Source organism: Anopheles gambiae, chromosome 3, assembly GCF_943734735.2.
Source record: "Anopheles gambiae chromosome 3, idAnoGambNW_F1_1, whole genome shotgun sequence".
NCBI classification, from domain to species: domain Eukaryota; kingdom Metazoa; phylum Arthropoda; class Insecta; order Diptera; family Culicidae; genus Anopheles; species Anopheles gambiae.
Window position 1 is genome coordinate 94,139,964 of NC_064602.1, and position 23,555 is coordinate 94,163,518.

At 47.6% G+C, this 23,555-nt stretch overlaps 6 protein-coding genes across 13 annotated transcripts; 4 read left to right on the forward strand and 2 right to left on the reverse strand.

Moving 5' to 3' along the window:
• Positions 1–1,455: 1,455 nt before the first annotated feature.
• Positions 1,456–8,263, reverse strand: LOC1280630 (glutamate--cysteine ligase regulatory subunit). 7 transcript variants are annotated; one of them, XM_061653437.1, is made up of 4 exons: positions 8,115–8,263; positions 6,735–6,961; positions 3,007–3,613; positions 1,456–2,933 (listed from the first exon to the last, which is right to left on the reverse strand). In XM_061653437.1, the coding sequence occupies exons 2-4, from the start codon at positions 6,837–6,839 to the stop codon at positions 2,791–2,793; spliced, it is 855 nt and encodes a 284-aa protein (XP_061509421.1). In that variant the 5' UTR covers positions 6,840–6,961; positions 8,115–8,263; the 3' UTR covers positions 1,456–2,790. The 7 variants fall into 7 exon arrangements, with proteins under 7 accessions (XP_061509421.1, XP_061509420.1, XP_320488.4 ...); XM_061653436.1 differs by having other exon boundaries at positions 7,210–8,230; XM_320488.4 differs by lacking the exon at positions 8,115–8,263 and adding an exon at positions 7,226–7,998.
• Positions 8,264–13,361: 5,098 nt separating this feature from the next.
• On the forward strand, positions 13,362–15,910 carry LOC3291494 (mucin-5AC). Its single transcript, XM_552168.5, has 2 exons — positions 13,362–13,925; positions 14,241–15,910. The coding sequence occupies exons 1-2, from the start codon at positions 13,839–13,841 to the stop codon at positions 15,738–15,740; spliced, it is 1,587 nt and encodes a 528-aa protein (XP_552168.4). The 5' UTR covers positions 13,362–13,838; the 3' UTR covers positions 15,741–15,910.
• Positions 15,911–16,120: 210 nt separating this feature from the next.
• LOC1280626 (RNA polymerase II transcriptional coactivator) lies at positions 16,121–16,764 on the forward strand. Its single transcript, XM_320484.4, has 2 exons — positions 16,121–16,296; positions 16,382–16,764. Exons 1-2 carry the CDS (start codon positions 16,240–16,242, stop codon positions 16,640–16,642), a joined length of 318 nt encoding a protein of 105 aa, XP_320484.2. The 5' UTR covers positions 16,121–16,239; the 3' UTR covers positions 16,643–16,764.
• On the reverse strand, positions 16,715–17,772 carry LOC1280625 (transmembrane protein 222). 2 transcript variants are annotated; one of them, XM_320483.5, is made up of 2 exons: positions 17,639–17,772; positions 16,715–17,568 (listed from the first exon to the last, which is right to left on the reverse strand). In XM_320483.5, the coding sequence occupies exons 1-2, from the start codon at positions 17,737–17,739 to the stop codon at positions 16,974–16,976; spliced, it is 696 nt and encodes a 231-aa protein (XP_320483.4). In that variant the 5' UTR covers positions 17,740–17,772; the 3' UTR covers positions 16,715–16,973. The 2 variants fall into 2 exon arrangements, with proteins under 2 accessions (XP_320483.4, XP_061509422.1); XM_061653438.1 differs by having other exon boundaries at positions 16,715–17,669.
• Positions 17,773–18,376: 604 nt separating this feature from the next.
• On the forward strand, positions 18,377–19,931 carry LOC3291497 (uncharacterized). Its single transcript, XM_552165.5, has 2 exons — positions 18,377–19,147; positions 19,216–19,931. Exons 1-2 carry the CDS (start codon positions 18,857–18,859, stop codon positions 19,783–19,785), a joined length of 861 nt encoding a protein of 286 aa, XP_552165.4. The 5' UTR covers positions 18,377–18,856; the 3' UTR covers positions 19,786–19,931.
• A 79-nt stretch (positions 19,932–20,010) lies between these two features.
• On the forward strand, positions 20,011–21,434 carry LOC1280624 (DNA polymerase interacting tetratricopeptide repeat-containing, protein of 47 kDa). The gene is made up of 2 exons (XM_320482.4): positions 20,011–21,008; positions 21,085–21,434. The coding sequence occupies exons 1-2, from the start codon at positions 20,104–20,106 to the stop codon at positions 21,356–21,358; spliced, it is 1,179 nt and encodes a 392-aa protein (XP_320482.3). The 5' UTR covers positions 20,011–20,103; the 3' UTR covers positions 21,359–21,434.
• The last annotated feature ends 2,121 nt before the right edge of the window (positions 21,435–23,555 follow it).

Below are 23,555 nucleotides of genomic sequence, written 5' to 3' on the forward strand. Positions count from 1 at the left end.
CGCACACAAACAAGTACACAAACCAATCGACCCTCGTGGCGACGTTGCGTCGACCGTGGCACTCCTCCGCGATCGTTCCTTGCGTCGATGATCTTGATGAGGTGGATTTAATAAGGCGCTCGAGCGTGCAGCTTGGATGATCGATGCCCGGCGTGTTGGTGGTCGGCGCCCGCGAATTTCAACCGTGTGGCGCCGCCCGCAAACACCGGAAGATGCTGATAAGGGACGCCAGACGCGAGCGAAAGCCATGGCTCGCGCAGTTCGCAGTACAGCCACAAGCCCCATAGTGCACCGTGCGTGGTGGGGCCTTGTTTTTTTTTACTTTCCAGAGCAGAACGGAGTTACATCGAGATAAATGGATTGGGATTTTGACGTTGTTTTACATTTTTGTTCGTCAAAAATATGGTGGATTTTACAGGGAAAGATGCAAACGTAGTACTTTCTTTTTTTCGTACTTCGTGCATGGTTTGAGCGGTCGGGATTTGTGTCCAACGGTGATGAAAGATTAACACAACCACTCATCACTGACTCCAAACATCCTCTACATCTTATTTTAATATGCAAGCTTTGCATTGTACAGTGGGTTTTTTTGCCTAAGCCGAACCACTGAAGACTCAATAATTTAAGCCGGCTGTCAGCATCGCTATTTTACCGCGAATTGCCCATAAATCTCCCGCTTCGGCAATGCCAGACGAGCGCTGTCTTTAAGCAACCATTGACAGCGCATAAGATTTAAATACACATCATGCCGGAATTCATCATAATCCTGCAGCGGACGACGGGTAGTACCAGCCTTTTTCAAATCGTAAGCCAGACAGATGTCGCTTACTGTCCGTCGGAACGCAAGAAGCATCCTGTCGCGCAAAAAAAGGGGGACATATAGAAGCCAGGCGGGCCAAACCCCATGTCCCATGTCTCCGAAAATCAAAGGCACTCAATACCGGTTTGATGAATGGGATCGACGAATGAATGAAACGTATATCATCCTTTCCATTCCTTCCCGGCAGAGGCCCTTCCCTTCGGTTTGTCCTTTTATATGCACCAATGTGCTCTCTCTCTCACACACACTTGGTGTGAGTATGCATTTTGTCGGAATTTGTTCGATCGATATTTGGATGTTGGCGCGGTTTTTACTTCGGTTCTTCTCTGAACGCCACAACAGAACGGGATAAATGGGAAGCGATTGAGCGTACGCAATAAAGCAACAATAAAAATGCGACTCGCTCTTTAACCCCCAGCTTTGCGGCATAATTCGAAGAAAAGAGTTCCTTTCGGGAGTGTCAGGGAGTTTGGCTTTACATTCGTTTGATTCCTTATTTGTATACCGTAACCTGGGGACTAATTCACACTGCAAAGAAATGATACAAGAAAATTTAACAAATATAAAAATGACGTTCTTTTTAACAATCCAATATTAATTAAAAAACAATAAAAAAAATACAAACATCAGTATTATTTACACAAATATATCCACAAGACGGATCAATATTTTTTATTTTTTTAAGATATCCTTCCATGTGTTGCCCTCGTATTGCACCTAGCAATAGTTTGAACGATTGCCCGTTGTTGAAATTGTTGCAACCGAAACGTATAATAAGTGTGTTTGTGTGTTGCGTGTGTTTCTATGTGTGTGCTTGTTCTGTGTCCATGGCGTCTCTGAGAGACAAGAAGCTGCCGTGCGCTGTGCGGTGCTAGTTCGTCCTAGCCTGACCTTTTTTTGTTTACCACGCGCGCACACACACACCTAAAACACTAACAATTATTTGCACATCGTATCATAATAATCACATCGTAAAGACAGCATGGCCTCCCTCCTACCGTGCACACAACCCTTCTTGCCGTTAATATGGTGTAGCACGCAGCCGAAAAAGGGAATAAAAACGGTTGCTCGCTCCTTTCAGGCACATTTGCATGCTACATTCCTTAGACGAGGACAGCTCGCTACAGAGCGCCCGTTACCACCCACCAGTGTATGAACAACAAACAAAAAAAACACCTTTCGCCCACCTGCTTTCCTCTGTGTAACAATAATAATTACTACTAGATAGTTATAAAAGCGATACACAACTACGGAAACATTCGCTGCTCTCGCTCTCTCTCTCTCTCTCTCGCTGTCTCTATTTCGTTTGTCCTCTTCGTAAAAAGGCGGCGCGCTCGATCCGATTGGAAAGAAAGTAAGCGAAGGTTCGCACCTCCCCCCCACCCCCTTGTGCATAACCTTACGTCTAAAAAGCGTTCATGTCTTTTCTGGTTTCTATTACACATCACTACACAACTACACAACTAAGCCTCATCCTGTAAAAGCTGGCAATACTTCGTCCGTGTTCGTCCGTCCTGTCGCCTACCCGCGGTCCGTCGTCGCTTCCCCCTTACACACTACTGTTAACATCGAATGTTTTCTGTTAAGTGCATTTGTTGCTGTTGCTTTTGTTAAGTTTTGTTTTTTTTCTGTAGAAAATCGGTTCTAAACATCAATGAATACCCTCGCCCAGAGAGCACTACTACAACACATCGACCTGAATATTAAGTGAACTCGTCTAAGGGACGGTACCGCAGACTCCCACAGCACACACACATGCACACGCACAGTGGCATAGTTGTGGGGCTGATAGAGGAATTCTTGTGCCCGAGCAGTGTGTGTGTGTGTGCGCTTTTTTGTATGTGTGTGTGTGCATCTCAGTGAAACGGAACTGTCCAGCAGTGTCGTCGATCCGTCGATGCTCCCCTTTTATATTAGGAGCCCCTGCGGAATGGCAATCCGGTGGCAGATGTTGTCTAGCCGCGAGCCGCTCAGTTCGAACGGTCCAGACTGACGATGAACCCTTTGGCGGCGAGTACACCGCGGCACTTGATGTGCACCTGGTAGCGGGACGTCCAGCCGGCTCCGTAGCTTGCCAGGTCCAGCTCGTCCAGCACTTCCCGTGGGAGTAATTCTACAAGCAAAGAGAAAAAAACGGACATTATAAAGCATCAAAACCAATTCTCTAGGCAGCGTCAAACACTTACCCTGCGGGTCACTGTGCGTCAGTAGCTGAATTTCGTTCTGATTGCAGTACGCCTGCAGCTGCGGCGGCACGACACAGCACGCGGCCAGGTTGATCTGCGCAATCGACGGATGCACCGTGGACGCATCGTACAGCTCCTTGAGCGAGTCCGCATCCAGATCGGCAATGCCGAGCTGGCCAATCTTCCCATCCCCTGCGTACCGTTCCAGCAGCGACCAGAGCTTCTTCAAGTTGCCCACCGCATTGTCACTACCGACCGCCCACTCGATCACGCCCTCCTTCACCTCCTGCTCTTCCTCTTCTTCGCCGGGCTCCGCCGTCCCGCCGTTGCCGTTGCCGACCACCGATGCGCCCGTCGGATGGTAGGCCAGTATGAGGTTGTCCAGGTAGGACACGTTCAGCGTCTCGAACAGCTTCTCCACCGCCTCGGTTAGCGCCGGTTCGGAGAAACGGTTCAGGAAAATTTTGGCCCCAATCTTGATGTCCGCCCGCGGATGCTCCTTCACCTTTTCCAGCAGATCGTTGTTGCGGCGTGTGATGAGCCGCCGGTTCGGGGGCAGCTCGGTTACGTCCGCTTCGCCAAACGTCGAGCGGAGACAGTCCGTCAGCTGGAACGAGAGTTATTCGGAATTCGAAAAGGAAGGTATTAATGGAGGGGTAAAGGAGGAGCGCCCCGGAACGTGTTTTGGCAACGAGCCCACCGCGCACGGCTAATGGGTCAGTGCTGTCAATCACGGCACAAGTTTCGAGCATGGAGCACACGCATCAGTTGGTTGCCTCCCGTGTGTTTGAGCGATATAAATAAACCGGGCAATATTTTATAACCAGATTTTCCCCCCGCAATGCGAGCGCGAACAGTTGAACCGATGACCTTTCGGTGGAGAAAATCGGTTTGTGGAACGGCCCATTTCCCTTTCCTGCCCAAGCATGGCGCGATTTGTTCTAGGCTAGCTGGCCTAACCAAATGTTGTACTAATTTTGAAAAATGTCTTTCAAATGGCATGCAAAATGGAACACCTGGGGCTGCAACTGCCCACCCCAGGAAATGACAAATCGTTCATCGTTTGCATCGACACGGATTGACACTTGAAATTCTTCGTTGCCGGGGCAGTTGCGCAACACTGCTGAGCGAAATGTGAGCAAAAACATGCACCGCCGCCGAAGCGAAAAGATCAAATATCGTTTGTAACAACGAGTTGATGTTTCTACTCCTCATAACACGTACCAAAACCAGGAAGGGAAATGCATGGAAGAGCAGCGAGGCAAATTAAAACGATGTCAATTTGTTACACACCGATCGAACAAAATGCTGACACAAGCATCAGCATTTACATTTGCAGCCAACAACGTGCTTCAAGTGATTGTTCTCGATTAAATAATAAAGCGATTGAGGCACGGGTTGATCGTTGGGGGTTACGCATTTAGAGAGGTAGAAACAAAAACCATCCACCGTGCCATCTAACCTCTAACTGACCGTGAGGCAGCTCACTTTTTCCGTCTGTTATCGCACCGCTTTTCTAAAAACGCTTCCCCGCAGAGACGCCGGCACACACCATCGCGACTAAAGACAAATCTGTTGTTGCTGAGTGCATTACACACCACCCAACAACGACCCATCTACAACCAATCCACGAGCCGCCCGGCTACCGAACACGTCGGAGCGGAAATTACTCATTTGGGATTGTTGTTTATTTTATTTTTATAAACTCCGTACCGAACGAACCGGCGGAGATGACAGTTTTTGACCCATTTTTGTTTCGTTTCCCCCCGTGCGGCATAATTACATCCCAACTTTTGCTTTTCCGCCCTTGCTTTCGACAATTTTCTTGGCGCTAGAAATACACAAAATGTTATATTAGAGACGAAACAATCGTTAGAAGGTAAATATGGTGTTGTTACAAGCTGCCATGTCAAGCGAAATTGGTCCACTTTTTTCTTCCCTTTTGCATAGGCAGTTACCATTCGTCGTGTGTAGCAGATTTACCTTGGGTTTTTGTCGTAGAAACAGAAACTACAAGAGAGTGGAATGCATCTAGGACACAAAATTGTGTTACATTTATCCAGTCCAAAGAAAAACAGTCCTGATGGATGTCATTTCTTAGCACAATTACGCACGTCCCGTTTCATATCATATCTTCTCCACCGCGCATCATATCTTGTCCCTTTTCTTGTCTTATCGTTACGTTCCGCGAAGCGTTTGTCTGTTCTTTTTCCCTCGTTTCTCCTTCACACGGTGTACTTATTCCGTAAATAGCGTGCATTTGAAATGCATCGTCACGTTTTTGCCTGCTGGCGCTTACTACCTTCTGGAGTGAACTGGAACATTCAACAACCCACGGCACATGGCAGGCAATAGGATGCACTTAGAAAGAGCTTGTTTGTATGCACACTGCCTTGAATGCTCTTTGTACAAGAGAGCTCTTTGAAAGTTCTGCATCCGCCACACAAATGAGCTACACATTTCCTGCTATGTTCTTGGGGAAGAATGGAGCCAAGGCAACATCCTTTCAGAAAATAACACAATTTTCTTCGTCTCTTTGCACATACCAACCAAGGACGAGCTTGTGCTACGATAGGAGAGTGTAATTTTACGGTTCCAAGAATTCATCCCCTGCCGGATGTTTGCGGTAACATCCGATGAAGCCGGAAATTGTGAAGAGAAGTTGTCCTGTTTGTATGCTTGCGACTTAACTCTACTCTTTCCTCTGGTTCGTTGATTTTCGCTTTGAATTTGAATTTAAAAGAAATATTCATAGTTACATTTTCATCCAACTATCAACGAAATAGCTTTAGAGCTTCTTCTAAAACGTTCTTTCCCGTTCCACAGCTGCTGATCGATTGTCCATGACCAAAGCTTGTTCGGTTCGGTCCGGCATCGATGACGACATAAACTGCTTCTAATGGCCACCGATGTTTGGCACCGTTCCATTCACCCCCTTCCTCTGTGTGTGTGTGTGTGTGTGTGATCGGCTTGCCAGATTGTATGGCATGTGTATGTTCCCTTTCGATAAGATAACACGCCAAAAATAACACGTGCATTCGGTGCTTGTGTGTCTCTGTGTGTGCCAGGTTCAAGTAGCCAGTGTAGTTGCTATTGTGTTGTGGCACATGATGACATCATCTGCTCGATATACGCGTTCTGACCTGACGATGGCCACCGAACGCGTCGTTTCTGCAAGTCATCGTGACCACAACACTCTTAAGGGGGTATTCTCTAGATGGCCTATTGGGATGGGCAGAACATTGACTGCTAGATATGACCTTCGCGTCAATAAATTATAGCTTTTGAAGTATAAGGACTAGAGTGGTCAACCGGTCTGTCTCTAAAAAGGAAGTTATGAAGAAGTTTAGCTACCTTTTAATTATTCATAGTTTTGGGTGCAATGCTAGATTCCAATTAAACTATAAACTATACCTGCTTTTTAGGCGATTTTAAAGTTTTAATACCCAATACACAATGCTATAGGTCAATTCTCTTAAACTACCGACAAAGTTCAAATCAACTGTTGGGTGAAATTCGCACAAAAATTCCACAGCTCATCGCCGGACGACCTTGAACCGGAAGCGGCAACTACTACATTCCACACACGGCGGGTCGAAATCGGGTAAATATTTACAATATAAAATGTGAAATCAATCGACCAGTCTGAACTCGAACGCGCTCGAATTACAGCCCTCCCCCCGAAACCCCCGCACAACCCCACCTTTCCCATCCCTTTATTTCCTTACCTCATCGGTCGGTTTCTGGCCGGCCTTCTTGCGCAATTCGCTCACATTCAGCACGTTGCCGGTGCTGACGATCACGCTGGTATCCTTCAACAAGTGCGACAACATGTTGCTTTTTCGTGCTGCTGTTGCGTTCTTCCTTTTGAAGCCAATTGAAGCCTGGATTTTCTATGCCACCGGGACCGGAAGGGGACGCTTCGTTGTAACAGGGGGCGGGCTGGAAATGCGCACTGGAAAAAACCGAACAAACGATTAGCCATCTACCATTCGAATTCATCAACCAAATCGTTTTCGCAATTGCACGACATGAAACAAGGCGACCGCGCGGGACCAACAAACAACAGTTGGCCTTGACCGATGATCATTGCATGCTAGTAAACTCCCCCTACACACACACCGGAACCAGCTGTCAGTACAACAGCTCCGTACACACACACACTCACAGCCACACAAATATTCACACAATAGCGAACAATACCGAGAACAACGTTTACCGCGATTACCGCGGAATGTAGAACGAGGGATGACGACACCTTATCTGGGGTTGGCTTGCGTTTGAATGGGACGACGGGATTGAATTTCTTCGTCTTCGCAGGGAAGGGGAAGTTGTTCGCGTATTGATAGAAACGAGAGACACTGCGCTCCGGCCGCAATGAATGTTAGTTAAGTACTAAACACGAGCTACGCTGCTAACCACAACTTTATTCAGGCATTACCACTAACACACACACACACACACACACACACACAGCAAATGCGCGACTGATTGCGTACGCAGCAGCAGCAGCAACCATGTGTTCTGTTTGTCTAGCACGCAGACACGCAAAGATGCACGCCTTCAAGTGTTATCAGTGCCGTTTGTTGAAACAATGATTCATTTTTGTTCTACACCTCTCTGGACGATATTTTACATTTTGCTACGCTTTCTCTACTGTTCTATTTCCCATAAAAAACTGAATTATTGCACTATGCACCAGTGAAATTCGATAGAAAACATCACTCCATTTTACATCAACAAACGTAGCTCAAAATATCTCCCCTAAGCGTAGATTTTTGACATTATCTCTAAAGCCCACGTGGTAATTTTCCACCCATGGGAAGCTCTTCATGTATGACGAAAGAACTAAGCAATCATGTATTCCGTTCTAGGCCGACTTCTCATTCTAGGCCAGCAGATTTCGCAAGACTATCGCAATGTTTCTGCTTGACGTGGCACCAAAGGGTTAGATATATGGGCGGCAACGAGGGTCAAACACACGGCACACGGACACTGGATATAAACAAAACATACGGGTCACCCGGGCTACAAGCGCACTTCACGCACATATTCGCCAACCCGTGCCGGGACAACACACACCCAACATCACAATTTGCACGTTTTACCTGAAATTTACACCCGACCTAAACTCCACACTTGATTTGTTTAAGTAGAAAACTAATTAGCAGCAGCAGTCGCCGCAGAGACAGGTTGTTTTCGTGAAGGAGCGAGCACCAAAACTGATTCGCCGAAATGTCACAAATGACAGATGTGTGCAGCTGCGCCCAAAGTGCACGCTGGGCTATTTCAATGACAAAGTCGACCAAAATAAGCTTTTTATCCTCACTTCAGATCAAGAAAGGATTTTTATTTGAAATAACAAACAATATGCTGTAACGTCCGGACTAATATCGCCCACTGTGCACTCAACCCGAACCCCGAACGCAGCGGTATAAACGCGTTATACCTTGACCGCTGGAGCACCCGGTGTGCTAGATGAACTGTCATAGAATAAAGCTCCCTTCTTGGCGCGACATTGAACGAAACAGACGTAAGCCACTGACTTCTGCGTATAATTATTTGTGTGCTCTTCCGAATTGTGCTAAATCTTATTAAAACGGCCAATTAACCTTCCGCCAACCGTAAAACGCTTGGTCGTTACATCTCAGAAGTGGGATTACCAACAAAAATCGCCTACAAAACCGCCTGCAAGCCGCTTTACTAGCCGGTATACGTGTGTCTGTGTACGTGTGTGCGTGTGACAACGCCATTTCATAAAATGGTAGGCAAAGACGAACTTCGCCGGGCGCTCATCGAAGCCGGCGTCGACGTACCGAATACCGCCACCGTCACACAACTTCGGAAACTTTACGCCTCCCTCGAGCTGGTCGCTCGTTCCCCCCGTGCAGCGCAGCCCACCACCTCGGCCATGGCATCGGTTTCCGCTTACGCAAACCATCCCGAGGCCGCCATTTTGTATCACCCTCATGAAAATGGCGGTGACGCCGTTAATGATGCCGCTTCGACGAACAACACCACCGACGCCAGTGCTAATCTGCCTTCCGCTCAAGGTGTAGCTGCCGCCCTTCCCCGCGGCCCTGACGACATCGAGGCCCCATTTGAGAAGCTGCGACAGCAGCAGCAGCTAGCTGAACTACGCCAAAAGGTGCACCAACTTGAAACGCCGCAGCCAGTCGCCCTTTGCGTAAAGGACTTTGAAGCTTTTATCGAGCCACTCGACGTCGATAAGAACCCCAATGTCATCCGATGGTTCCGCGACTTGGAGCGTCTCTTTGCACTTTACCGAGTGCGCGATGCAGATAAATTTTTCTTCACCCTTCGGCTCCTCACCGGCACAGCCGCTAACGTCGCAAAAGAACTTGTTGTAACCACTTATGATGAGTTGAAGAAAGAGTTGATCGACAATCTTCACGTCGTTGCTACGCCCGAATCTGTTTATCGCCAACTCCGTAACCGTCGATTGCGGCCCCAGGAATCCGTCCTGCACTACTTGTTTGACATGCAGCGCATCGCAGACCAAGCCAGTATCGCCGATTCAGAACTGATCCCGATCGTCATCGACGGCTTGGGAAGCCCGTCAATTACGTCGAGTCTGCATTTCATGCCTCTTACGATGAACGACTTCCGGAAGAAATTGAAACTTTTCGAATCTTGCCGTCATCTTTGCACCACCCAGCCCCCTTCCGCTGATGCCCGGGCCACAACGAACAGCTGTATGGAACGGCCCCGCCCATCGCAGGAACCCATCCGCTGCTTCAACTGCTCCCGATTCGGACACCTTCAGAACGCGTGCCCGCGACCTAAGCGCCCACCCGGCGGATGTTTTCGTTGTTTCCAGACTGGACACGTCTACCGTAACTGCCCTGAACGTCGGGCCAACGCCACTGTCGAGGGCGATACTAGTTCGGACGAAGCTCTCGCCACAAATCAAGAGGTGAGTTTGACATTTTTCCACCCTTCTGCTAAGCGTACCACCCTTCCCTGCGTTCGTTCCCTTCTCGACACAGGAAGTCCTGTGAGTTTCATTAGCGACACGATAGTACCAGTTAAGATGCTAGGACCTCTTTCCGCTACCGAATACTGCACTATGATTAAGGGACCACTTTACTCTCGAGGAAAAATCGATTGTACTATCCGATTTAAGAAACATTCCGTTCGACACTCTTTTATTATATTACCTGGAATTGCGTGGCCAGTCATTATCGGTCGCGATTTACTGAACTCACTTAATATTTTTCTTACGTATTCATCTCTTACAACTTCATGTATTACTAAACCTCTATCGACGGAACTTAAAGAAGTAGATACGATTCTTCCAGAAAAATTAGACGATGCTATTAGGAGTATTTGTGCGCTCGATGTGACTGAAGCCGATAATGAATTGGATTTAGGAAAAACACTATCTTTGGAACAACGTTCAATAGTCAATTCTATTGTTGAAAATTCATACCTCAACTATACTTCAGATGTTATACCGCTCAAACACCCTATGAAAATCAATCTGACTCATGATACACCAATATTTACTAAGCCGCGAAGACTCTCTTATGGTGAAAGACAGCAGGTTAAGCAAATTGTTGATAAACTGTTAGCAGAAAACATCATCCGGCCCAGTAATTCTCCTTATGCTTCTGCGCTTGTCCTCGTTAGGAAAAAGAGTGGCGAGGTTCGTATGTGTGTGGATTACCGGCCCCTCAACAAAATTACAGTTCGGGACAATTACCCATTACCCCTTATCGAAACTTGTTTGGAGCATCTATGTGGAAAAAAATTCTTCAGTTTGCTGGATTTGAAAAGCGGATTCCATCAAGTCCCAATGAGTGAGGAATCTATCCCTTACACTTCTTTTGTGACCCCAGATGGTCAATTTGAATATCTGAAAATGCCCTTCGGTCTTCGTAACGCCCCTTCCGAATTCCAACGTTTTATTAATTCTATCTTAAGGGAATTCATTGATGATGGCAGAATAGTAGTGTACCTCGATGACATCATCATCGCTTCTACCGATCTTAGCTCTCACTTCAGTACCCTTCGGTCCGTATTAGAAAAGATTAAGCAGAATAATTTAGAACTTCGTCTTGACAAGTGCAAATTTGTCCATGAAGAAATAGAATACTTGGGCTACAAAGCTAACTTTTCTGGAATTCAGCCTAGTGATAGGCACATTAAAGCACTTACTAATTACCCTATGCCCACTAATTTAAAGCAGCTCAGACGTTGTCTTGGTCTGTTTTCATACTTCCGACGGTTTGTTCCATCTTTCTCTTGCATCGCTAAACCTATGACAAAACTTCTTCAGAAGGACGAAGTATTTAACTTCGATTCAAATTGTGTGCATGCTTTTGAAACCTTACGTGACAAACTTGTGCATTCTCCTGTCCTTTCCATATTCGACCCAAAACGGGAAACCGAATTACACTGTGACGCAAGTTCCTTTGGTTTTGGCGCTATTCTCCTTCAGAAACAGGATGACAATAAGTTGCACCCTGTTGCTTACTTTTCCAAAACCACTTCAAAAGACGAGTCCAAGTTACACAGTTATGAGCTTGAAACTCTTTCCATCATTTACGCTCTTAAGCGCTTTCACACTTATGTTCATGGGCTCCCCATTAAGATAGTTACTGACTGCAACTCTCTGGTCGAGACCCTTAAGAACCGTAATGCTTCCGCTAAGATTGCCAGGTGGTCCTTGTTTCTGGAAAATTACGATTATACCATCTGTCATCGCTCAGGCACTTCTATGCCTCATGTCGACGCACTGAGTCGCACCGAAGCTGTGGGTGCCATCGGTGAGATTGACCTTGACTTCCAGCTTCAAGTAGCTCAGACGCGTGACCCATCTATCGAAGCTCTTAAACATCGGTTAGAATCAGAAGAAGTTGACGGATTCTTACTTCAAGATGGGCTTGTCTATCGCGACATACCTGATGGTCAACCTCAATTGTATGTCCCTTCGGAGATGGTCGACAACGTAATTAGACACACTCACGAGCGAATTGGCCACCTGGGCATAAACAAAACCTTCAGCAAAATCAGTCAGCATTACTGGTTCCCCCACATGAAGCCCACTATCGACAAATTCATTAAGAACTGCCTCAAGTGCATTGTTTATTCTGCACCTCATCATACTAATGCCCGGAATATGTACAGCATCCCTAAAGAGCCCTTACCCTTTGATACCATCCATATTGACCATTTAGGTCCGCTCCCTAGTTCTTCCTTACGCAAGAAATATATACTTGTTGTTATCGATGCTTTCACTAAATTAACTAAACTTTACCCAACCTCCTCAACTAATGCGAAGGAAGTGTGTTCTGCCCTTTCCCAATATATGTCTTACTATAGCCGCCCTAGGCGGATTGTTAGCGATCGAGCTACTTGTTTCACCTCCACCTTGTTTGAGGACTTCTTGGAATCGCATAACATTAGCCATGTCCTCAACGCCACCGGATCCCCACAAGCCAATGGACAGGTAGAACGGGTGAACCGTGTGTTGCGTCCTATCCTTAGCAAACTATCTGATGCTCCAGACCAGACCGATTGGGTATCCAAGTTGCGGTCAGCCGAATACGCTTTAAACAATACCGTCCACACATCTACGAACTTCTGCCCCTCTGTCCTACTCTTTGGTGTCGAGCAACGCGGTAAAGTTCCAGACGAGTTAGCCGAATACCTGGATGAGAAATTTGATCGAGCCTCTAGGGACTTAGAAGCCATTCGGGCTAAAGCGTTAGAAAACATAGAAGAGTCTCAACGGAAGAATGAGGAATACTTTAGCAAAAAGCACAAACCACCACAGTGCTATAAGGAAGGTGACTTAGTGGCTATACGTTACTCTGATACGACCGATAGCGGTAATAAGAAGCTCAATCCTAAATTCAGGGGACCTTACGTCATCCATAAAGTGTTGCCCCATGATAGGTACGTGGTACGCGATGTAGAAGGATGTCAACTCACACAACTACCCTACGATGGGGTTCTAGAAGCGAATAAGTTGCGACGTTGGACCGAGTCCAGTGATTAGGAAATTGAGGGCAATTTATTGTTCAGGATAGCCGAGCTGTAACGTCCGGACTAATATCGCCCACTGTGCACTCAACCCGAACCCCGAACGCAGCGGTATAAACGCGTTATACCTTGACCGCTGGAGCACCCGGTGTGCTAGATGAACTGTCATAGAATAAAGCTCCCTTCTTGGCGCGACATTGAACGAAACAGACGTAAGCCACTGACTTCTGCGTATAATTATTTGTGTGCTCTTCCGAATTGTGCTAAATCTTATTAAAACGGCCAATTAACCTTCCGCCAACCGTAAAACGCTTGGTCGTTACAATGCTTTAAAAAAAACCTTTTTTGGTCTTCAAATTGAATTACTTCGGTTTTGTAAAACGCTTTCGATGCCTCAAAGCAAATTAATTCCTATTTTTGGCCATTTCTTCCATTCCTTTCATCCCATGTGTTTGGGATGAGAAAATGCGATGAAATGCGATGAAATTGGTGCCGCCGAACGGTTCGCTCATCTTTGAACCGCCTTTCGCTAATCTGTTTACCGATACCGCCGGGAACAAAATGATCGTTGCTGGTCGTCGTGCTCCGTCCTGCCGTCGATGAACTTGTCTTTGAGCAGCAAACAGTAGGCAATGGGCAGACAGTAACGAGTGGTGAGACCAAGACTCTGCCGATCGGTTTTTCTAAGCGGCCCTAGTAGATTTTGTTGCTTGTGAGTTGCCACCGACGGTAAAATAGTTGCCCCAAAAAGCGATTAAATTAGTGCGAACTGCTGCTGTAGCTGTGGAAGTGAAGCCGGGAGCGTTCTGGAGAAAAGTACAATGGCGACGAGCAATGTAAAGCTGCCGGATTTGATCAACCGATGGATCGAGGTGCAGAAGAAAGGGACCGAGCTGGAACGAGCAAAGGTCAGTTAAAAGTGTCACAAACGTTGAAACACTTATTTTTAGTATTTCATTTAATTTTACTTCATTTTGGTGCAACAAACACTACCACGTCTTGGAGCGTAGTGCGCCAAACGGTACTGTTAATTAGTATGCGCAGCGACCGGTCCACAGTACGCTCCGAAAAAGGACATCACCGCTTTTGTTGCGTGCGTGCGTGTGTTCGTGCATTCGTGTTCCCCTAAACCTCAGCGATTTTCGACATTGTTCACACTTTTCAGCTTTTTTTTCTTATTAATATTTGCTTGACGGCAACCCCTTTTGGTTCTCCATTTTTAGCCACTCGATATTGACGCAATCAACTTGACGCTCTTGCTGAAATCGATGGGCCTCCGGTTGCAGTACCTGGACTTTGAGACGGAGAAGAGCAATGCCGACAATCTGACGATCACGGTCAAATGCAACCGGTCCGGCATGAGGGCGGAGCTGAGCTACGAGCTGTTGCGGTGCAGCTGCCCCGAGAAAACCGACCAGGAAAGCTCCTTCTGGGAGGTGCAAGGGACGGGCCCGAAGGTGTTTTCCAAGTGTAAAAACAACGCTTCCTCCAACCTGCTGCCGGATGTGTCGGAAAGCTGCGCGCTCGTCTCGAAGGCGATGCTCGCGAACCTGCTCGACTACTACGAGGCCAGCATACGGCAGGTGAAGGAGGGGAAGGAGCAGGCTATGCTTCATTCGCCCCTGAAATCCCCCCGCGTGAAGATGAACGTCGTTAGCCCGGGGCTGACGATCAAGAAACCCTTCTCGACGCCACCGGCCGAGGGGAAATTTTCGTCGCGAATCGAGTCGGTCGCTCCGGTCGGCGGACTGGATGACACCGTGGAGGATGATGGAGGCATCGAAACAAGCACCAAAGAGTTGGAAAAGGACGAACCGGTCGCGGGGAGCAGCGCGTCGTCCAGCCGTCCAGAATCCAGATCAAACACATCGGCCGAGAGTGTGGGAATAAACAATAAAACACACGACCTGGTGAGTACCGACCATCCAGCCAACAAGCCGGTAGTGGATGCGGTTCTCAGTCCCGCCCAGACCAGCGTGGCGGACGACAATGCATACGAGGCGATGAAAACGCTCGTCACCTCGAGCCCCAACGAAAGGCCAGTTGAGGCAGCGGTGGCAGCAGCGGGAGCAGCCACCGACACGCAGCACGATCGAGACCAGAACGTGATCAACTGCCTGCAGGAGGCACGCTGCCAGATCGATATAGCGCTGCTGCTGATGAAAAGCAACACTACGCAAGACCTAACGAACGGTTTCGGGCGAACCATTACGCCCCAGCACGCGTCCGCCGTGTCGAGGAAGTCTTTCCTTACGATGACACCGAAGTTTGCTCAGCCCCGTTCCAGCTCACTGCTAAGCATCGACCGAAAACGCACGCCGGCCGACGTTGGGGTGCCGAAAAAAACATCCTCCGCCTCTTCGCTCCCATCGTCTGGGCCGAGGTTGTCGATTGGCAGTTTGGCCGGGCGTGCAGACACACCGAGACCGTCCGTGGCGCAGGTAAAATGCGTCGCTGCCTTGCGCAAACCCGCTGGTATGATGCGATCACCGGGATTGTCCACAGGCGCACAGCAGTCCACGGTTGGAGGAGGGCTGAAAAAGCCACCGAGCGGCTCTATTGCATCACTGTCCAGTCAACGCAAATCGTTGGCATCGACGGGTGGTACAACCACAGCTAGCGGAAGGTCCATTCCGAAACCGCCGACGTCGTCATCCGGACGCCCTGCGGGTGCTGGTTTGATTCAGCGATCAACGAGTGCATCGTATATAAGCAAGAGATAGGATACAACACGGAGTCTGTTGAAGAAATCGTATTTTTGTAAAACCCATACACACCCGTACGCATGGCGCTCTGCTTGTTTATGTTGCATAAAACTGTAGTTAGTAATTATATTCCAAACAATTGTGTTTATTCGTCCCCAATAAAAATATTGATTTTGTTCCCAAACGGAGATATTTCGTTTCATATTGTTTAAGCTTTAAATTGTAAGGAAATTTAATTTATTCACGAAAAGAATCTGATTTCCAGCAACAGAGAGCGGTTTTATTCAGCGCAACGATTGCTGCTGAATACCCGTCCACATTTCAAACGAGGCACAGTGTAATAGTGTATGTCATTTTTGGCCATAATTCACCATTTCTTGCCTGCTGTCAACAGTTGCGTTGGACAAAAAGCGGAAAACTGTGCAACGAAAACCACACACCACCATTGTGTAAAAAACGCGCTCAATTCTCCGGATACCAAGGAAAACTTGCCGAACCTCAACAAATCTTGCTCAAAATGCCCAAAACCAAGAAACAGGAAAGCTCCACAGATTCCGATACCAGTTTCGAAGATGTAAGACCCGTTCTTCCCTGTTCTCCGCACGCTTTTTTGCGACGCATACTCACTTTAATCTTCCCATTGTTTACCCCATGTGCAGCGTACGCCGGCAAAGAAGCCAAAGTCGACGGAGAAAGCTGCCTCCACGCCCGGCAAGGATCCGAATGTGTTCGAGCTGGACAAAAATCGCAAGATCACGGTAAACGAGTTCAAGGGCAAGGTGTACGTGGGCATCCGGGAGTACTACAGCAAGGATGGGCAGGATTTGCCTTCCAAGAAGGGCATCAGCCTGACGGTGCCACAGTGGAAAACGTTGCTCGAGCACGCGGACGCCATCAACGAGCAGATCAAGAAGTTCTAAAGCTTCGCGCTCAATTCCTTCCGTTGCCCTTTTTTCTCAAGCAAAAAAGCACACCAATGTAAGATCATCCGATTGTTTTGTTAATAAATTACAGCTCTTCTGCGTGGTCGCAGGCGTCCATAGATGGGTTTATAGATATATTCGTTCATATTACACACATTCAGTTACACATCTTTATGCCTAATGAAGTAAGTTGTCGGCTTCCTGCTGCGCCATAGTGTCCCCCAAGGAGCACCGACGGTCCTAAAGGAATGAAATTTAATAATAATCGGCGCATACGATCGTCCCCGTCCATCCGAAACCCCGGTGTGTCGCCCCCAGGCCACCCTGCTTAGATAGTCCACTTAGAGTACATCGCAACCAGTGCGCAAATAGTCAGTATAATTAGGAACGGCAGCCAAGTCTTGATGAAACCGCGCAGCCCGACGTACTTGCCCCTGAAAAACATCCAAAACGCCAGCACCACCATGTTCCAGTTGGTGTACTCTTTGTAGCGCATCAGGGCCAGCGCCATGCCCACGTGCGAATGGCAGTTGTCGCAAAACAGGTTGTGCATTCGCGCACCGTACGTGGCCGACGCTTTGATTACCGATTCGTCCCAGTTCTGGGTGCCGCCGAACGCGTTCGCCGGATGCAGCCGCAGGTAGCGTGTCGGCCGGCCAAACCCCATATTGTCCTCCGACACGAAGTACGGCCCGGCAAAGTCGCGTATCACGCCGTTCGACATGGCGATGCCCATGTGTCCGATGAACGGGAAGAACCAGGTTAGCACCGGGATCGGTGTCCAGACGATGCAGTACGGATATTTGTCATCGGCAAAGTTGATCGGGGGCAGCAGTTCCATCTCGGCAGAGTTGCGCGATAAATCTTCGGATGTATCGCTATGCAGGGACATATTACGTTTTGGTGTGGGTTTCAATCGTATACTGGAATCGTTCGAAGAGAGTAACGCGGTTTAGTGGAATAAGTTGCGCAGGTTTCTACCCGGAATCGTACCTTTTGTTGCACAAAATTAACTTTCTTGCAGAGAAAATGGATAAACGAAATCGGTAGAAAAAGATTTGTTTTGTTGTGGTTTGCTCTTTCGCATTTGACATTTCGATTAGCGCTGTTTACAAGCGCGAGTGCATTACTTCCATGGTCTTATGCGCCGTTTGAATCGGTTTTTGACAGTTATTTTTACGCTGTTTTCGTATTGACATGAGTTTTGATCGCAAAAAAACTAAAATGCTTATTTTGGAACGACTGATTGTACAAAAAACAGTCATTTTTGTTATGAGTCACCTGCGACTCTGCTCGTAAGCTCCCGAACAGATCCCCACCATACCGTATCGGGGGGAGTCACACTCCGCACGCACAATCGAAGCGTGTGGTGCATACTGATGAAGTCCCGGTCATCGCCGTGGGGTTGAATTATTACCTACACCCACACGATCGCCCCATACCGAGCTCGGTCACACGGCGGACGGTGTAAGGAATATTTTGATGAATTATCAATTCTTCACCATCAGAAAGGACACGTTCGGCAGATATGACACGCCGCTCTTTTCGGAGGTCAAGTTCTCCTAATGCATTTTTAATGCAGTGCCCATCTCAACGCAAACGCGATGCCGCGTTCAGCGGCGAGAAGGAAGCAAAACCTTCGGAAGAGCACGATCGGGTCGTTACCAACTGTGTCGTCTAGCGCTAGAAAGAAGTTTTAGCGCCCCCCAAAATAGTAAAAACCGTTGTTTAATGGCGGTACGCGAACTTTTTGAAATTGCAACAATTACATCGGCTTCTTGCGCCAAGATGATCTATATGCGAAGCTGGTAAATATTGGCGCGGGGTGATGCATTGTTTTGCTGGCGCGAAACAGGAGCATGCATACATTGGGCTACAGAGAGTGTTGCGTTAGCCCATGTCCATGGGCTGGCGGGTGGTGGTGGTGTTGTGCTATTGAAGTCTTCTTCAGACGCACGCCCGCACCCAAGGTGCATATTAATCAGGAAGATTGATTTAGCCCTCAAATGTTTACAGCAGCAAGCAGCAACGTAGTAGAGTTCTTCCGAATGACTTTGACGTGGATTACACACTGACCTACCTCGCGCACGGGGCTCGAACGCGATTGCCTATTAATGAGATTTCAAAATATAAAAGTCTAGTTATTGTTCAGAACCACCATCAGTCTTCGCTGGATCGCAGCAGGGTAAGATAATCCGTCCACAACTGACAATGCATCGATACGTAGCGCTGGTAGCCGTTCTGGCCGTCTCGGTAGCCGCCGAAGCTCCCTATCCTGCATCCGGATGGCGTCCGGAAGGGGCACAGTTCCGCTTGCCAACGGAATACGGTGCACCGTTGCTGTTGCTCCAGCCGCAGCCTCGCCGTGTTGAGGTACAAATTACTCGCGAAAACGTACAGTTTGCAGGGCGTCAGATCGCCCAAGAGCAGGTGCCCGTTACAACCACCACCGTTGAACCAGTGACGCAGACGACTCCGGTCACAACAACGACCACCGAGCAGGTAATCTTTACGGTGGATTCATTTCAAATTTAATCGAGCATGGAATACTAACTTTTTCTAATCGACAGGCGGATCTGGATCTACTCAAGGTACAAGGACTCCCGTCGGACCAACGCAAAGACTTCCAGCAGCGTGCCAATCTCCGTCAGCAGGTCGTAAATCGTCCGCTTCCCGCCAACATTGCCCAGCGTCCACTGTTCCCGGTGAGTGGACAACTTCGTGCCCTGCCGGCCGTACGAGGACCTGTATTCCAGCAACAGGTGGCTCAGCAACCGCAAGCTGTGCCGGCTGAAACCTACGGTCCACCGGAGCAGGAAGAAGAGCAGCAGCAGCCGGAAGAGCTACCCGCTACCACTGAGCAGCCTCAGGTGCCGCAAGACGAAGGCGACGATGACTACGACGAGGATGACGCCGGACGTACGGTGGTGGCCGTTTCCAACGCATTCTCCGGGCAGTACTACATTCTGGCACCGGACAACACCCTGCAGCGCGTCATCTACAGTACCATGGTCACGGATGAGGATCGTCAGGTGAATGGGTTTTCCGCCCAGCTGAAGTACTCACCGGTGGATCCTATCCGCGATCCGGTCTACACGTACGACGAACAGGGACAGCTGGTTCGCATCTACAAGAAGTGAGAGATGTTTAACGATTCACGGCATTGATGCGTATCTAAAAGCAATGGCTACCTTTTTTGTTGAATATTTTAAAGTTTTTGAGTTTTTGGCGATGAAGTTCTGTAAAAAAAACGCAATAAATCAAGCAATTGTTGGAAAACAACAAACGTTTCGATGCACCTTGCGTATGGCACACGTCCTTCGCTTGTCAACTCTCCAGCCGTGGTGTATAAACATGCGCATTGACGTTTCGCAATCAAAACAATTTCGCGTGTTTCGTTGCCGGCTAGTTGTATCGAAAAAGTTCCACAAACACGCTGCACAGCCTCCCATATCACGATGGAAGAAAAACAACCGAAAAAGGTTCTGTCCGAGCAGGAACGGCTCGAACTGGCGGCCCAGCTGGACAAGGATCTGGATGCGTTCATAAGCTCGCTGGAGAAAAAGCGCTACACCGAGGGATGGCCGGAAGACCGCTGGGAGGAGGAGATGGCAAAGCATCCGTTCTTCATGCAAAAGTCGCCCGAACCGGGCGAAGAGCTGTCCCCGCTGATGGAGGGGCTGCAGCAGCTAAAGTACGACCCGCAGGAAAACACGGAACAGGAGCTGGCCGATACGTACAAAGAGGATGGAAAGTTTTACATGCAGCACCGCAAGTTCCGCATGGCCGTGCTGAGCTACACGGAGGCATTGCGCTACAAGGTGGGCGATGCGGCGTACAAAGCGATTCTTTACAACAACCGTAGCGCGGCCAACTACATGCTGAAAAACTACCGCACTTCCCTGCAAGATGCACAGAAAGCGCTGGAGCTGAACCCTGACTACGACAAGGCCCGATGGCGTGCGGCACAGTGCGCTTCGGCGCTCGATCGGTTTGAGCTGTGCGTTGAGCTTTGCGACACGATACTGCAACGCGACCCGACGAACACTGCGGCGGTTGAGATGCGCAAGGCTTGCCTTGCGAAAAAAGCCACCCAACAGCGTGACTCCCGGAAGGAGGCGCGCCAGGAGCGGGAGAAGCAGGAACGATGGGACCGGCTCGTGACGGAGCTGAAGAAGCGCATGGTAAAGTTCGAGGAGCGCAAAGCACTCGACGATGAGCGTTTCCTCCGGCCACGGTTGGCACCGCTGGAGGACTTTATGGTTTCGTGCGACGAGAACGGCGTCCTGAGCTGGCCCGTCGTTTTCTGCTATCCCGAATTTCAAACGACCGACTTTCAGCAGCAACTTTTGGAAACCACTACGTAAGCAATGCGCAAGAATCTCAAGCGTCCCAGGTGCTTTCTTATACGAATTTCATTCTTATTTCTTTTCCGCCAGCATGCAAGACGTACTGGAGCAACTGTTCGAGGAGCCGCTGGAGTGTGACAAGGCGGGACTGTATCGTGCGAAGAAAGTGAACGTTTACTATGAAAACAGGATACTCGGGTTGGCCTACTTGGTGGACAAGAGCAAAACTATCCGGGAGATAGTGGCGGAAAGAACGTTCGTCGCGTTTCAAGGGACGCTCACATTTTACATCCTCGTGAAGGGATCGAAGCAGGAGGAATCGTTCATTACGCAAACAAGGATACCGCTGAAAATAGAATACTAACAGGAAACATGCTGGGAAACTTGTGTAAAGTGAGGAAAAGGGGGTGAACACAAAATAATAAATCGATAGAATCGGATTCCACTTACCATACCATCATAATGCTACCGAAATGTACCCTGTATCCATCTCGTTCTGTTTACGCAATGATATTCTTAACTAGGGACGTATCCGCGCAAATAAGTGAAACAAGTCATTGATTTATTAGTGAATTACACATTGTTTTTATTCATATTTTTGTTGCAATATATAATATGCATGCGTTCTATAAGGTTTACTCTGAAGAAACTTTTGCTCAGAAGTAACAAAAACGATTTTAAAATTTTGGTGCTCTTTAAAAAAAACGGCTTGCGTCTTTAAAAAAGACTGTTTGGGATGCAAAAATAACAAAAAAGAAAATCCTGGGAAATAATGAATGGCCGAAAGAGAAAAGAACGCCAAAGATCGAGGTTTTTTTTTATCTTTTACGTAAAAAGTAAGCTCTTTTTCTCCGATGATAAATGATAGCTGTTTTTTTTAAACAAAGTGACAACACGGTTCACCGCAATGGAACAGTTGGAATAATTTAAGGATACTCAAATGGAAATGGAAAAGTATTATTAGGTGACGTGTCATTTTCAGCTCATTCTACAGAATCGGCTCAAGAGTTGACTGTATAGTGTGATTGGATGAAACCATAAAACAACTCAATTAAGGTGCGCTAAAAACTTGATGAAATTGGGGTATCGCGGTACGCGCTTCTGTCTTCTGGCGGGAAGAACACAAGCGTACGTACATCGAAACACGCTGGTTTTTTTGTATGAATTTTCACAGCATCGTGACGACGATCACAACACAACCCTTTTCCCCGAGGGAGGTTGCCGCTGATTCTCTCTTTCTCCTTTTCTCTCTCACTCTCTCCCTAGCCTCATTACTGTGTCCTATCGATCTGCCTCTGCACTCAAACACACCACGATATTATCTCCAGACGACACCAACGAGAGGATGTAGTAGTAGTTGTAGTAGTGGTGATAATTTGGGGCATTATTGTTATATAACCAGGGAAACAATGTTCGGCAGTTTTGGCCCCAGCTTCTAGCCAAATTTGTTCTTGTTTGCCATTTTGTTTCGATTTCAACTTTCTACTTTTTTCAGTAAGAGAGGGGTGGTGGTAGTGTACTTTTTTTATCCTATCTTTAAGATGATAACAAATCGACATCTGCAGTGTAATTGTATATAATTTCTGTTGCTTCTATTTCGATTTTTTTTCTGTTGGTATGTGGTTGATTGGATTATTTTTTGTTTTCCCGGCATTTTCTCCCTTTGCTAATCGTCTTCAGTGAAGCATAAACCTTCGCGTTATTTCATCGATCGATTGTAGAATTTTGCAATTGATTTTAACTAACGTTTGTTGATTTGTTTTTTCTTGTTGCTGTTGTACGAGAAAGAAATTCACTCCACTAGACAGGAAGGTAACACATTACTTCTTGAAAGAAACACGTGATCGCGACCGACCACGTGTTCGTTTTTACTTTTGTTGTCTCGTGAAAGGGAGTGGGGGTGAGGGTTTTGTTATTTCTTTGTTTTGCTCAAAAACGGGCAGCAGAAAAAATACTACAAAATATTACAACAACGAATGTCTGTGTGTCCAGGTTGTCCAACACACGTCGCGTATCAAGACGATCAGTTTGCGCAACCACAGTTGCGCGCATTGAGGTTATTCTGTCTTGCGTCGTCGTGTGTTTTCTTTTGGCTGGTGACCTTCTATCCAGTTCAAAACATACACCACACTTTTTACTACCACCCAACCCAATCCTTGCGGGATGCAGGCTGTGTTGTTGGCTTCTTTGGCCTGACCTGTCCTTCTTCTGGTGTAAGGTATTATATCGGTTGAGATCCTAATCCATTCGTGTTTGGAACTTTTGGAAGCATGGGCTGTGTTTGCCTGCTCTTTCCTCAACTGTAAGCGTATCGGGCTTCTTTCTGTTTTTTTCCCTAATTTTCCCTCCTTTTTCGAGACCTTCGAGCGAAAACGGATTGCATTTAAGCAATAGCAATAATGGTTTTCACGTTGTTCTTACTTGTCTCTGTTTCACGTTTGCTAGGAATTGTCCCCCTTGTTTCCCACTTTTTCTTGTTGATGTTGTTGTTGTTGTTGCTTCGGTGTACATGCATGTTTAGTAGTCGTGAGTGTATGTGTGGTTGTGTTTTTGTCTGTGTT

Coding starts and splice junctions, on each gene's coding strand:
- LOC1280630 (XM_061653437.1), bottom strand. CDS start 6,839: ATGTTGTCGCACTTGTTGAAGGATACCAGCGTGATCGTCAGCACCGGC. Junction 3,614..6,734: donor GCCAGAAACCGACCGATGAG/GTAAGGAAATAA, acceptor CTCTCGTTCCAG/CTGACGGACTGTCTCCGCTC. Junction 2,934..3,006: donor GACGCACAGTGACCCGCAGG/GTAAGTGTTTGA, acceptor CTTTGCTTGTAG/AATTACTCCCACGGGAAGTG.
- LOC3291494 (XM_552168.5), top strand. CDS start 13,839: ATGGCGACGAGCAATGTAAAGCTGCCGGATTTGATCAACCGATGGATC. Junction 13,926..14,240: donor CCGAGCTGGAACGAGCAAAG/GTCAGTTAAAAG, acceptor CTCCATTTTTAG/CCACTCGATATTGACGCAAT.
- LOC1280626 (XM_320484.4), top strand. CDS start 16,240: ATGCCCAAAACCAAGAAACAGGAAAGCTCCACAGATTCCGATACCAGT. Junction 16,297..16,381: donor CCGATACCAGTTTCGAAGAT/GTAAGACCCGTT, acceptor CCCCATGTGCAG/CGTACGCCGGCAAAGAAGCC.
- LOC1280625 (XM_320483.5), bottom strand. CDS start 17,739: ATGTCAAATGCGAAAGAGCAAACCACAACAAAACAAATCTTTTTCTAC. Junction 17,569..17,638: donor TTAATTTTGTGCAACAAAAG/GTACGATTCCGG, acceptor GAACGATTCCAG/TATACGATTGAAACCCACAC.
- LOC3291497 (XM_552165.5), top strand. CDS start 18,857: ATGCATCGATACGTAGCGCTGGTAGCCGTTCTGGCCGTCTCGGTAGCC. Junction 19,148..19,215: donor CAACAACGACCACCGAGCAG/GTAATCTTTACG, acceptor TCTAATCGACAG/GCGGATCTGGATCTACTCAA.
- LOC1280624 (XM_320482.4), top strand. CDS start 20,104: ATGGAAGAAAAACAACCGAAAAAGGTTCTGTCCGAGCAGGAACGGCTC. Junction 21,009..21,084: donor CAACTTTTGGAAACCACTAC/GTAAGCAATGCG, acceptor CTTTTCCGCCAG/CATGCAAGACGTACTGGAGC.